The 13,678-nt window shown below is 41.1% G+C and overlaps 1 protein-coding gene across 1 annotated transcript in view; it reads right to left on the reverse strand.

The window, feature by feature from the left end:
- The window catches only part of UBE2F (ubiquitin conjugating enzyme E2 F (putative)), a gene marked incomplete at its 3' end in the record, with an annotated part of 36,601 nt that extends 25,640 nt beyond the window's left edge, over positions 1-10,961 (reverse strand). Inside the window, exons 1-2 of the mRNA XM_010176405.1 lie at positions 10,832-10,961; positions 991-1,020 (exon numbers count right to left, since the gene is read on the reverse strand). Of these exons, the coding sequence (XP_010174707.1) occupies positions 991-1,020; positions 10,832-10,949 (148 nt within the window). The remainder of the gene's footprint in view (positions 1-990; positions 1,021-10,831) is intronic.
- Between the last annotated feature and the right edge of the window lie 2,717 nt (positions 10,962-13,678).

The following is a 13,678-nucleotide window of genomic DNA, read 5'->3' on the forward strand; positions in this document are numbered from 1 at the left end:
AACAGAAATGTGCACCGCAGGAAGTTATGTAGAGCGAGCAATTGGGCTCTGAATATAGGGCTGAGCTTATTAGGTAGTAACTTTATTGTGCTTGCCTGTATTCCAAGAACTCACGGCAGAATGATGCTGTTCTGATCAATGCTTGAAGGGCAAGAAAGCTCAGCAACAACCCAGCTCCACTGTCAACATCCACCCTTAGCAACAAATACAGAGCTGCAGGAACTCTACTCATCTTTACAAAAAAGCTCTGTGTTTTGCTGTCTGTTACAGAACGAGGCTTTCTAAAGCTAAGGAGCAGAAAGCAGATTTGATTTTTAACTATCTATCCTCAATTTTAGAAGCAACAAGTTATTTACTCTGTGCTTTTAAAAGCCTATTTTAAAGTGGACATTAATATTTCTAGCTTTGAGCATAACATACATTACAAGTAAAGTTCCAGGGCTAAAACCACATTATCTTGCCATTTCTTAAGGGAATATGGATCACTTTAAAAAAAATAAACAAAAACAACTCATGAGTATTTTCACTATTAACAAACACATCAAGTTACAGCTTGCATGTGAAGTGAGAAAGCACTGGGTTGGCTTAGTAAGTTTCCTGAGAACTGAGCTATTTGCTCTGCCCCTAAATCAGAATCTCCTGGTTTGAAAATGAGAGAACAGAGAAAAAACAGGAGGGAGGCAATAAATGCATTCTTCAGGACAAGGTACCTTTTGGGTGTTCTATGAGAGGGAAGCTCTCACTCCACCAGCAATCAAACTGTGGAGCCAAATGATTAATACTGCTTCCAAAGGACACTAATAAGGGCCCACCACCCTACAATCCCTTACAATGGAGCCACAAAACAGACCTGTTCAAGCCTGAGTGGTAGAATTTTGCACAGTTTTCCCTAGAGTTAACAAATATCAGTAGTGTTCATACTTCAGTCAAAACATTCAATTCAATGGTCCTCTTCCCCTTAAAATGCATGCCATGAAGTGCTGTACTTACAAGGTAAATTAGCTTCAAGTTCTGCAACCTCTGTTGAAAAAAAAATAAAAAAACACTGTTATTTATGCAAGCAAAAAGCCATTTTTGAAGTCCAAACTGGCAGATCTAATTTAAACCACCTTGTAAATAAAATTTTACCTAAAAATGTAATTAAGCTGCACTGTGAGGTTTACCTTGAAATTTCTCTTTAAGCCATGTAATTCATTACTAAAAACACTCATCTGCCCTACAGACAATGCAAACATTTCCTGCTGTGATTGGGAGGTTCAGCTCTGCCAAGACTGAAGCACCAGAGCTTCTAATAACACAGAGCACTGGCATTTCAGAAGCTGGCATTATCCATAACCTCCAAACTTGGAAGAAGTTCTTCACTGTGAGGGTGGTCAGATACTGGAACAGGTTGCCCAAGGAAGTTGTTGATGCCCCCTCCCTGGAAGTGTTGAAGGCCAGGCTGGATGAGGCTTTGAGCAACCTGGTCTAGTGGAAGGTGTCCCTGCTGCTGGCAGGGGGGTTGGAACTGGATGAGCTTTAAGGTCCCTTCCAACACAAACCATTCTGTGATTCTATAAGGCACTAAAACACAGCAGGCCAGAACTCCACAGCCTGCAAAACACAAGAGCAGAAAAAACCTTGAGAGTGAAGGTGCCAGTCCAACGATGGAAACAAACACAGGAGGTTCACAGCCTGCATAAGCATCAGCCCTCTCCAGCAGCCAACTGCTAACGTTCTTTTTATTTCTTATATTTCCCATGCATAAAACTTAGAAGTTATTCATAAAAGCAATAAAGTAATCCAATTCAGTTGCATAGCTTCTAGGAAGGGCAGTTTATTCCTAAACCCTTTCTGTCATGCTACTTTCTCCAGAAGACCTCCTGCTTTCTCCCTCTTTTGTGTATTTTATTGAAGTCTTACTTTCAGCTACCTGTGTTTCACAGAAGTATGAACAAGATGTGTCAAGATACTTCCCCTTTTTTACTTCTAAAGTTCTAGGAAACCTAATCAAATATATTTTTACATTTCCTGTGGTATTTTTTTTTTCCATTTGAATTCTAACTTTTGCTTTCTGATCTGCACAGACACAGACCATTTCTTTTGGCTAACAATGTGTAAGAGATTTCAACGCCAACTCTCAAAAAAGTCTAAAGAAAACTGTAATTCAGTTTAAGATATGGGGAGCGATCTCTTAGCACAGAATCCAAACTGATCTCATCACAATTAAGAATTCACTAATTCCCCAGAATTTTTCTTGAGTCTATGCTTACCAAACCTGGCTGGTCTCTGCAAGCACGATGCTTATTCGACTCCCACCTCTCACTTGCTTGGCACAGCCCTGATATCCCTGCATCTGCAGCCGGCTATACCAAGAGAGAAAACCCCACCAAAACAGGAGCACTGCGTTTCACACTTACCTGAAAAGTTCACAATTGCACTCTTTAAAACCCCACACTCCGTAGCACTCGAGCAGCCACAGCTGATTTAACCCAAGTTGTGCACTGACGCACTACCCTGCAGGCATCCTTTTGCTAAAAGTTTTCAAAGAGTACTGTCTTTATAACACACCAAAAAGGCAATTTCAGTTATAATCGAGGATTTCATTGTTACTTTCTCTTTCTGGTTAAAAAAAAAATAATTAAAAAATAAAAATAAAAAGACAAGACATAACCAACTCCTGAAGGCTGCACCTATACAGACTCACTGAGAAGTATTCCCTATCGCTTTCTCTTTGAACTCACTAGCCTTTAATAGTGGGAGACACTATCAGTCTTCACTGAAGGGTAGAGTTTAGGGCTAAACACTTACTTTAAGGTGTTGACTGCTTCCCTTCTTGCTTTCTCTCCTTGTGTGTTGTTTGGCTTAATGAATCCTGCCCACCCTTAGCTTCAATTCTGAGAATAAGGCAGGGAGGGAAAAGGGAGAACCCAAAGGACAGAGGGTATTCAAATGCTGCCACAGTTCTGCTGAGCTTCTGCCTCCTGCAAGGTTCAGTAGGAAGTTTACTGATCACCAAAGCTCCTTTGAAGTGTGAAATGTTTCCTGTAACACATTCACACTCCTGCGCTTCCCTTCATCTTGCCACAAGAACGAGAGAGTTTTCAGGTTTTCATGTGAAAACCAAGGTGCTCACACCTATGAGGACGGAGGAGCTGCTCCTTGTTTGAAGGTGCACAAACACATGGGAAGGCTATGGTAATTAATCCACACAAAAGCTTTGGGAACAAGGGCAAGTTCCTCAAAATTAAAAGTTTCTAATCAACTCTGCAACAAACCACTGAAACTAAGAACGAAATAACTTTATAGAGATAAAGGAGGTAAAGGCCTGCTTCAATAATCTAACCTTTTGAAGTAACACCAAGTAATGAAACCAAAGTTACTATCAACTATGCCATATAAATATTGGTGATTAATAACAACCACCACATTTAATGGGCCAAAGCTACAGCGGTTTTGAGATTCCCAAATTCTCTGACTCATTGGTAGTGACAGTCTTGACACTGAAATCATTTCTGTATTTGCTGCTCAGAAAGCAAAACATTTTGACCACATCATTCAAGCTCCATAAGGATTCTTATGTTTTACATCATGTATTTTCTACATTCAGCAACACCACTGACAAGAATATTCTCTGCTAAGAGAAATGCAGTCTGCCAACTTACTGGCATGGTTTAACAGATTTGTAAATAAGCAAAAGGTAGAAGCAGCAATTAGAGCATCAATGCACTGAACTTCCAAGAGCCTCACTAAACTAAAGAACAAACTTAATCTCATAATCCTTCTGATCTCATCTTTCAAATAAATGACTGTAACTACACTGAACAGTAAGGAAAATCCACTTTCACTGCTTTTTATCATGTTTTGTGGATAATCAGTATCCGTGTCTTAATTCACAGCCAGGTAATCTCACTGTTCCTCAAGATGCTGAGACAAACAACTGGATAACCCAAGTCCCAGGCAATGCTGTATGAAAGCACTCCAGAACTTCCATGGGATAACAGTGCTTGTCAATGCCTGCTCAGCCCCGGCTTAGCAGAGGTGCTGAAACACTGCAGAGCACTGAACTCCTCCTGCAGTCAAGGGGACTGATTCCCAACAAGCAGCAAACCCAGGAGCACCGCAAGGCCCCGCGCCCATGCTGACAAACCCTCCTGGGGAGGTCCAAAAAGCCGTAGTGTAAGTGCAGACACATGGCAGAGCTTCTGCAAGGAATAAACTCGGGAGCAGTCAGCTGAGACCCAGAGTAGCTCCCCATCAGCCAGCTCCCCATCTGGTGTTCCTGAAACCTGACGTGATCCAGTGCAGGAGCACACCCAAGTGGCAGGTGTATTTGCAGAGTCCTGCTCCTGACCCAGTACACACTTGTTTGGACAGTTCCAAATGCTATTTTAAACCATAAAAAGAGTAAAAAGGGCAAGGCTTACACTTAAACCTACCACAGACTTTGGAAGAGTTGAATACAAACTGATTATGTCTCAGAAGCAGCTTAGGAACTTTATAAAAGAGAGGAAGGCTCAGCCTAACACAAGGAAGCAGAGCTATTTATAAATGATTTCACAAACAATAACTCTCCCTGCCCATGACAATTCTCAGGACAGAAATAGGAACACACACTCCTGACATGCACAGCATATGGTCTGTGAGAGACCCACGTGAATGTTATATTCAGTAATGTACAGACTATAATCACGTTGTTCTGCTCCCCCCTCTTCCCCCACCCCAACTTAAGGCAGAATATAGAAGTACATTGTTTACTAGCCTTGCCACAAGGAGTCAGGCCATATGCTTACCACTGGAGTTTGGTTTTAAGTACATAAAATGAAAGCATTATTTCCTCAACTGAAGTGAATGTTCTCATCCACAGCAATACTTACTTCTCTCTGGTTTTGTCCAAAAAGCCTCCCTTCTCCTGTTTAGGTTCCCCCATTTAAAGTGCATCTGTAAGATTGCTAGAAATGACAATAAATACCTTGACACTCTTAACAAAAACTCCATTTTCCAAGTATTAATTCTAGTACTATAATGCTGTTTGCCTCCTAATTCTATCCATTTATCTTTACAGCTTTCCCTGCTTAGCTCCTCTGAACTGTACAACCATACTTACCAGTTTTGGAAGTCAAACAATCCACCTAACACTGCCAGGTTTTTCAATAGACATGTACATTGTCCTTCAACTTCCGAATACCTCTTTTAAAAAACATACTACCAAATCACATGCTTCAGCTTCACGGTGAGGTGAGATTGCCTGGCTGTGAATTAAGACACAGCCACTTATTATCCACAAAACATGATAAAAAGTAGTTGAATTGGATTTTCTTTACTGGATTTTCTTTACTGTTCAGCTGTAGTTACAGTCATTTTTTTGAAAGATAAGATCAGAGAGATTGTGAGATTTTGTTCTTTAGCTTAGTGAGGCTCTTGGAAAGTTCAGCACATTGATGCTCTCATACACTGTTACAGAACTTATTATCCTGACATGAAAAAACAGAAAAAGCCACTGTGGTTGGAAATCTCTAACACTGCAATGTACTAATTAATACTTCAGGTATGCTGAAAATCAGAGACGTGAGAAGCGAAGCAACGTATTGAACCAGGCCTCCCTTTGTCAGTGAAATCTTAGAAAAAATCTCAGTAATAATTTTACAAAATGAGCTTCAGTTCTTCTATCTTTTTAGCTTTACAGTACCTATCACAGTTATGCTGCAACTTTTTAGTGTAAGCTACTACTTTCTTTTTTAATAAATATAAATCACTCATTCATCAAGCAGCTTTCCACTGTTTTCTTCCAAAATAAAGGATCTCATTTTTGGGGCGGGGACTAAGAAGCATCACTGAAAAGGAAATGTTTCTGTGATTTCAGTTGCACAATGTGCAGAAGTTAACACAGCACTTTCAAAACAATGCCTCAAGTAATTTCAAGAGTGTTAATGAATGAAGGTTTTTATTATTTCTAAAATAAAATAAATGAAGAAGGTTATTTTTCCCCTCTCTATTTCCCTCACCTGCTACTGTGAGGAGGGTTACAACCGTACCTGAAGGTCTGAAGAAAGCAAATACATGGATTCTCCTAATTTTTATTTAAAATGCACATTTACCTCATTTATATTGTCAGTTTCCCACCTCTTTCTACAAATGTACACCCAAAACATTTTCCAATTACATAAATCTGGTTGTAAAACCCACAAATGTTGAAGACAACTGAGGAATAAACGATGCTAATTCATTTTCTTAGATATTGAGTTATTTCAAGTTGTCTCAATCCAACTAAGCAGCGATGGAAATCTGAAATTGAATGATGTTTAGGAGCACTATAAAAAACATTTCAAGGGATAACCTTTGTGATCACTGCCACTACTGACATCCTGGCATGTTTTCTATCTTTAATTCAATTTAGTAGTCACATTCACTACACAATATTAAACTCAATAGTGCTTTGACTTGCCCTCAGCTCTTTTCAAGCTTTCAGAAAGGATCTGCCTTTCAAGTTCAGCACTGCATGGCTCAGAGTATCCTGCAGGAGCAGCCACGCAGCCCCTACTCCTACCTTAATGAAGTTCCCCCTTAGAGATGAATTCAACATCAGAAATTCCCTCTGCAGCACGGAACAAACTGAAAGCTACTAAAGTAAGTGTACTGCTTGCTCTATTTTAACTTGAGCAGTAGCTCTACAGAATTAGGGCCTTACTCTCCAACCAAGCCTGTATTGCAAATCCAGTGAAAATAAGAGATGTGAGAGTAAGTCACACTGAACTTTTAACAAAAAGTTGTGCTTTATTAGAGCCTCTCTCCCTGCCAGAGGCAGCAGAGCCTCTTCAAGCACCACTTCTGCCTGCTCCTCCTCCCCACATCACTATTTGCTTTCCACCTTCTCTAGTTGTTCACATTTCCTCTGTCTGATTTGCCCCAAAACATGTTCGTCACTGCCTGGTCTCCCTCCAAACAACTGTCAGCCTGAATTACCAGTCCTCACCCTCCCATATCCTCAGATACTTCTGCCCCCAGTGATTTCAAAGTGGTGGATGTTTTCCTGTGACTTCCCAGGCTTTCAGATCAGAACCACCACCATGCTTCAGGCATATGTGCCCTGCTAATCTCCCAAACGTGTGCTCCATTAGTTGCTGAGATAAACAGCAGTGGACAGGCTGCTACCAAATCCTGTTTAGCAGCCATGACTAACACCCCAGAGGAAAAACAGCTGGAAGAGAGTACCCAGCTGTCTCAGAAATACTTCCCTACATAAAACTTTAGGGGTAAAGATTTTTCCTTTCATAATATGTCCAGGAAATAACCCAATAAAACAGTGTCCTGAACCATGATTGATATCTGAACAATACTGGACATGTAAGCAATCAAAGGAGCAGCTCAGAAAAAATAAAGGGCACCAGTATTTGAATAGTAGAATAGAATTTTAATAGAAGTGGAAAAAAAAAAAGCCTGTTTAACTTGCACCCATCACTAAGCCAAGGACAGCACCTGATGACACTCTGCTGATAGCTCACATACTTCCAGTTTTAGTAAAAGTATTTCAAATGGCAATTGTGATTTTTCTTCTCATCTATATGGTGAAAATAGCTAACATCATACCTAAATTGTCACTTATTTTTCCTCCTTGAAGACAGTATCAGATAGCAGACGTATGCAGTTGGTCCATGCCAAGTTTTTAAAAGTTTGTAAGCATCATCTACACTTATCAGTGTCTGGGGTCACAACCATCCACCCCATAATCAAAATGGCATCCATCTACTTACCAGTCAGTGTAACTGCAGTGGACTGCAGGGTTATCAGTGTGACAACACATCCTCCAAAGACATCCTATAATGCCTTCCTGCACTGGACTCTCTACCAGCACAAACAAGGCCATCTCCAATTTGCCTCCAGATAAAAACCAGACACTGTGTCTGGATGACACCTCTAGCAAAACTGGCAGACATCTGTCTGCAGAATTTACTAGTCTATCACCAATTTACTGTGGATCAGGAACAGAAGAGTATCTCTTGAGCATATCATTGCTCAAGCAGACTAGCAGCTATCTGACCTTGGTTCATATGCTATCGGCAGCTCCCAGGGCCAGGCGGAATTTAGGGTACTGTGCCAAAAATCACCCTCAGCTGAGCTGCCAGGACAGCACACCACGTGTCCCAGCTGCTGTGGGGGACGCTGCACAGACCAGCTGCCTGCTGTTCTCCTATTGACTCAGAAGCTACAAACTTATTGGAGGCCAAGATGGATCCAGGTGTGATATGGAACAAGCACAGCTTGTTCATCAGTTATCACTGAGCTTTCTAATGTACAGGACCACAGTCCCTTGTTCTTCCAACTCAGGAGGCTCTAGACAGTAGAATAAAACCACCAGTACTAACACCATGAAGAGGTACAAATGAACCAGCACTAGCCTCAGCACAGCTGCTGTGGCACACAAGGACAGAACATGCTGGGCCTTTCCTCATTTCCTCCTCCCTTACTGATAGCCAGAATTGTATTATTATTATTTATTTTTTGTAGAACAGGTTATTTATTTATTCACAGTTGCCAGGAGATTGACCCAATTGATCCTTTCACCACTCTGCAACTGTCACCTGTTTGTCTGATAACACCAGCCCAAACAAACACCAGGAACAATTTCCACTTACAACTGCTCTTCCAGGCTCCCACCAATTTTGTTGCAAGTATAATACAACAGCCCATTACAGTTTCACACAAGCAGGCAGTAAAAGGCATCCTCACTGTACCCACACCTTGAGCAGGCATCTCTTCACTCCCTGTCCAACTCCCTTCCTGCAGATCTATACAACGTGACCTAAAAGTCCATCTTCACTCAGGCTCTCAATGTTGTAATGTTGCTTCAGCTGATCTAGCTTAAAGAGATAGACCAAGTCCTAGAAACTTTTGTGATGGAATGGCCTACATTTAGTTTGAAGTGTAGCTTGAAATATAACATCCCCACCAAGTCTTTTTCACACAAGCTATTAGCTTTCCCCCTCACTTTTAGTGTCGTTATCCCAAAGCAATCAATTTTTACCATCAGTTCCCATGCTGGACCAGAAACCATTCTAACCATACTGACAGCCACTCCTACAACTTTTTGTTGGAGAACCACGTGATACAACTTTCACACACAATCAGATCACCATCCAACACTGATGCTTTTCAGAAGGATGTAGGCAGTGACCTGCTTTTCACATTTGCTAGTTGGGGATTCATTTTGTTCAATACTTAGTCTGTGTTGGTTTGCTAATGGCAGCCATAGCAATTACAACATCAATACTAATTTTCTGTGGCTTACATTCTCTTCTTCCCTTGTAGAAACAGTTTTTAGTCATAAAAGTGAAAAACATGATTGTTCTTACTAAGGGTACAGTAAAATTTCTTATGGCACTTCACACTATACCAGACATTGTAGCTGAAACATATTTGTATTACACTTCTATTTTTCCCCTCAAGTCTATACTTGTAGGTTAATGAAAATCTCAGATTATATATATTTAGTAATTTGGCTTTGTAGCTTAGCCTAGTTAAAGAGCTTATTCCTCCTGCCTGGTATCTTTCCCTCTCCGAATCGGAGTTAACTGAGGATTTCCAAACTGCAAGTTTAAAGCAATCTCTTTGTAAGAGTTATCACAGCAGAGTGTATTATCACGTGCGTTAAAACTCCCTGTCCTTTGAACAATGCAGAGAGAAAATTGTGAATGTAATGTTCTCCCAGTCTAGGTGAGACACTTCCCTCAGTGCAGCCAGGCAGCAGCATTTGCAGTGGAACCTTGCTACAGTTACACGGCAGAATGAACCCTAAGCAGAAAAAGCCATATAGAATGCTAGAGTTATGCAAGATTGTTCCAGCAAATATAGCAGTGCCAGTGTCAAGTCATTCTGAAATAAGACCAGGAAATGAGCATGTTTCATTTGATTGGCATGAATCCTAACTGTGACAGCTTTACACATCAACAGCAGCATACTCACCATCCATCCTTTTTAGCAGAAACATGAACTTAAACAACATGTTCCAGCTGCACAGCTCAAGCATTAAAACACTCAACTATCACCAGGGCAGTTAAAACAGTAATTGCTAAGGGCCAGCACCTGTGTGTGGATTTTTAAAGATAAGATTATCTATGCTACAGAAAAACTGAAAAGCAAGTAAGAGCTGTCCCCAATTTTAGTATAAAATGGCTTAATTTTCTCACAAACTACCTCATTTACCCAGAATTTCCACAAAGTAAAAGTTACAGGGTTTCCCACCAAGGGAGAACCAGCTAGTAACAACCTACAGCAGCCTTCCTAGAACCACCATATGGTGATACAAAAATGAGAGTGTTGGATTTTATTCACTCAACCTCCGGTGAGTCCAGGCCTATGAAAAATATGTCTTTGTATTGCTTTTTTAAGTTTATTGCCTCTGACCTACTCCATTAGAGACCACCAGGACACTGATGTTACTTTTAGGACTTTCTTTCCTGTCACAGAGCAGTTAAGTTTTTGCTCAAAAAAAAAAAAAAAAAATCTTTCTATAAAATCAAATGTGATGTTCTCCTCCTACATATTTAGGGAGACTTGTGACAATTTTTTATTGTAACATTTTAATCAATGACAGTTCCCAATGATGGATTAATTTTTCAACAGAGTAAGAAAGAGGCTTTTTATGTTTTGCATTATTCAATGAAAATTAAGCGTCCTGCAGGCAAAGAGCTGTTGGAGATTCAATATACACTCTATAGTATAAATCACTGAGATACATCACAAGCAATTTAAAAAATACTTCTGGAAATCATTTTATACATCATTTAATATTGAAAACCAGTAACACACCTGCAAATTGGAAATCCCAAAATATTTAAATATAAGTTCCATTCACCTTTAACAAGTAATTTATCTCGCACAGACACCCTCCGAGTTGAATCCGAAGCTGGATTGGATGCACGGGGTCCTCTGACACCATCATCCCGCTTTAACTTGCTTGCCAGAGTTAGCATTACTGCTGTCTTCAATCTAGAAAACAAATCATAGAGCAAAGTCAATTACCAAAACCAAAGCACTAGGCAAGGGGAAAAAAAGGGAGTACAAAACCAAGTAACAGCTAGCTCCTTATTCAACAACTATCATCATATTCTTAGCAGCCAAACAAAGAATATGATATAGAGAGTTACCGTGACTGCAATTAAAGACAAGGATGGCCCAGAGTACTTGAAGAATGAGGGTTTGGTTTAGATGAGAATACTGAGAGTTACAGAACACTAGGCCAAGGGGAAGTTAAATTTTGCCAGAGAAAGGTCAGACTTTCATCACTGTTTACAAGCCAATTCCAGCGCCCCATCTACCACTGTGCACCACTGCTTGATATCCCTTCTGCAAAAGAATTGCTGTGAAAATACCCCTGTCAGATCCACGGCCAGACAACCTGCTACAACCACTCTCATCCACGCTTCACGTGACAAGATTCAGAGTTGCTTTTTGGCTATCCAAAAAAACCCCAAAACAAAACAGCGAGAAAAAGGGGAGGGGAAGGGTTACTGGAATAATTCTCTAACACTAGGAAGTGAGCTTTGAGTCAGCTACCAGGACACAGGAAAGGAAATAGATTTAAAATGCAAATAGTGCAATTATCTATGCAGCTGCACAACAGTAACTCTTCACAGTGCAAAGCAAGAGCAGAGCAAGTCAGATACAGAGATCTGGTAAATGAAATGAAGAGGTTTTTTGCTGTGTCAGTCCCCCACTATAGAAGGTAACTGCACTGATAAATAAATTCCAATAAAAGGTGAACAGAATGCTAAAGTCATGGAATCATAGAATGGTTTGGGTTGGAAGGGACCTTAAAGCTCATCCAGTTCCAAACCCCCTGCCAGCAGCAGGGACACCTTCCACTAGACCAGGTTGCTCAAAGCCTCATCCAGCCTGGCCTTCAACACTTCCAGGGAGGGGGCATCCACAACTTCCTTGGGCAACCTGTTCCAGTGTCTGACCACCCTCACAGTGAAGAACTTCTTCCTAATATCTCATCTAAACCTCCCCTCTTTCAGCTTAAACCCATTTCCCCTTGTTTTGTCATTAACTGCCCTTATGAAAAGTCCCTCCCCAGCCTTCCTGGAGCCCCTTCAGGTACTGGGAGGCCGCTATAGGATTTCCCCGGAGCCTTCTCTTCTCCAGGCTGAACAACCCCAACTCTCTCAGCCTGTCATAAACCCAAAACATTCAGTCTGTCATGGCTTAATACATTGTGAAACTACTCCTAGTTGAAGGCAACTCATTCTTCTTAACATTTTGGCCAAAACCAACATAATGCTGACAAGATCCATACTCTTTAGGCCCCACCACCACTAAAAGGGTAAGAGAAAGGTTTATCTTTAGTCATACGAGTTAATTCAAGAAAAGAAAGAGAAAAATAACCAGTGAAAAGTCACCATATAGTCTTTACATGAACTAGTTTGCATAGCAGACCAGACAGGTATGATGCAGCAGTTATCAAGACATGAAAGAGATGCTCAGTTAGCACCAGCTCCCCGAGTATGAAATGGAAAAAATCAGTAGAGATATTCATAAGGCAAATGATAAAGTCCAGGAAACCACTGAGATGAAGAGGATCACACTCTAAAATGACAAGACTTAATACAAGATTTATCTCTGTCTTTCTCTCTTCAGCTCTGCATGTCTGGATGTTTCTTTCCTTCTTGTAAGCAAGCCCTGAAGTCAAGTTTAACAGGTCCATTGCAACAGCAGTTACTTGTTGGTTTTGTTTGTTCTTGCCCCAAAGAAAATAGGGAGAGATAAAGCCTCTGGCCTGCCAATCTATTCACTACATCTGTAAAAGACAGCCCTATGGCTTTCCCAAGGTTGTGAGAAAGCCAACAGATTTATACCAAATATCAAGCCCACACCAACATACCGGTGAAGGAACAAGGAGTAATGAAACAACTGACACGACACTCGGATACTGAGAAGAACATAAGAGATAAGTGACTAACAAGGTTTCAAAAAGGAAAGCACGTATTTCACAATAGCACCAAACAGCATGAAACTCTGGTAAGATCTACAAGAAGGTCAAGTTCTCTGAAGTTGTCAAGCATGTGTGTTAGCTTCAAGATCCAGATTAAAAAAAAAAAGTTAAAATTCAGGGCAAATGTAAATTGTGCTTGCTCAACTGAAACATTCAGTAGGGTTCTTTTCCTCCTACTGCCCCAGAGAAAGAAAGAATAAGCAGACAAAACAGCCCTGTTCCTGGGAGACTGGGAGAAGAGAAAGACAACAGCTGCTGAGGGGAGGAGTAGGGGAGTCTGGGAAGTAGTGAGACAGGGTCCTAAAAGAAAATTTAAAAAAACCCCAGAAAACCTATAAACTGCAGGCAATTGCCTCCCCCCAGAAACAACCTTTTAGGTGCCAAGTCCAAATTAAGTCAACTTCGATGGGAATTAAATGCCTAAAACACCTTTAAATACCTTTACAGAGCTGTTTTGTCACTGCTAGTCCTAGAAAACTCGGAAATCGAAGTGTGACCAGTGGGGAAAAAGAGACGATTCGCTCCGGCTGCGCCCCGTATCTCACCCATGGAGCACAGCCAGGACGCACCACAACTTGCGAACCCCACAAAGTCAGGCTTGACCACGGCACAGCACCGGGGAGGGAGGGAGGGAGGGCTGCGCTGCTTACTCATAGCGAAGGGCAAGAGAGCCGCGGGGCTTCTCCAGCTCCCTCAGGAGCGGGGCCG

The sequence above is a fragment of the Antrostomus carolinensis genome, unplaced genomic scaffold, assembly GCF_000700745.2.
Source record: "Antrostomus carolinensis isolate BGI_N321 unplaced genomic scaffold, ASM70074v2 scaffold29879, whole genome shotgun sequence".
Classification (NCBI taxonomy): Eukaryota; Metazoa; Chordata; class Aves; order Caprimulgiformes; family Caprimulgidae; genus Antrostomus; species Antrostomus carolinensis.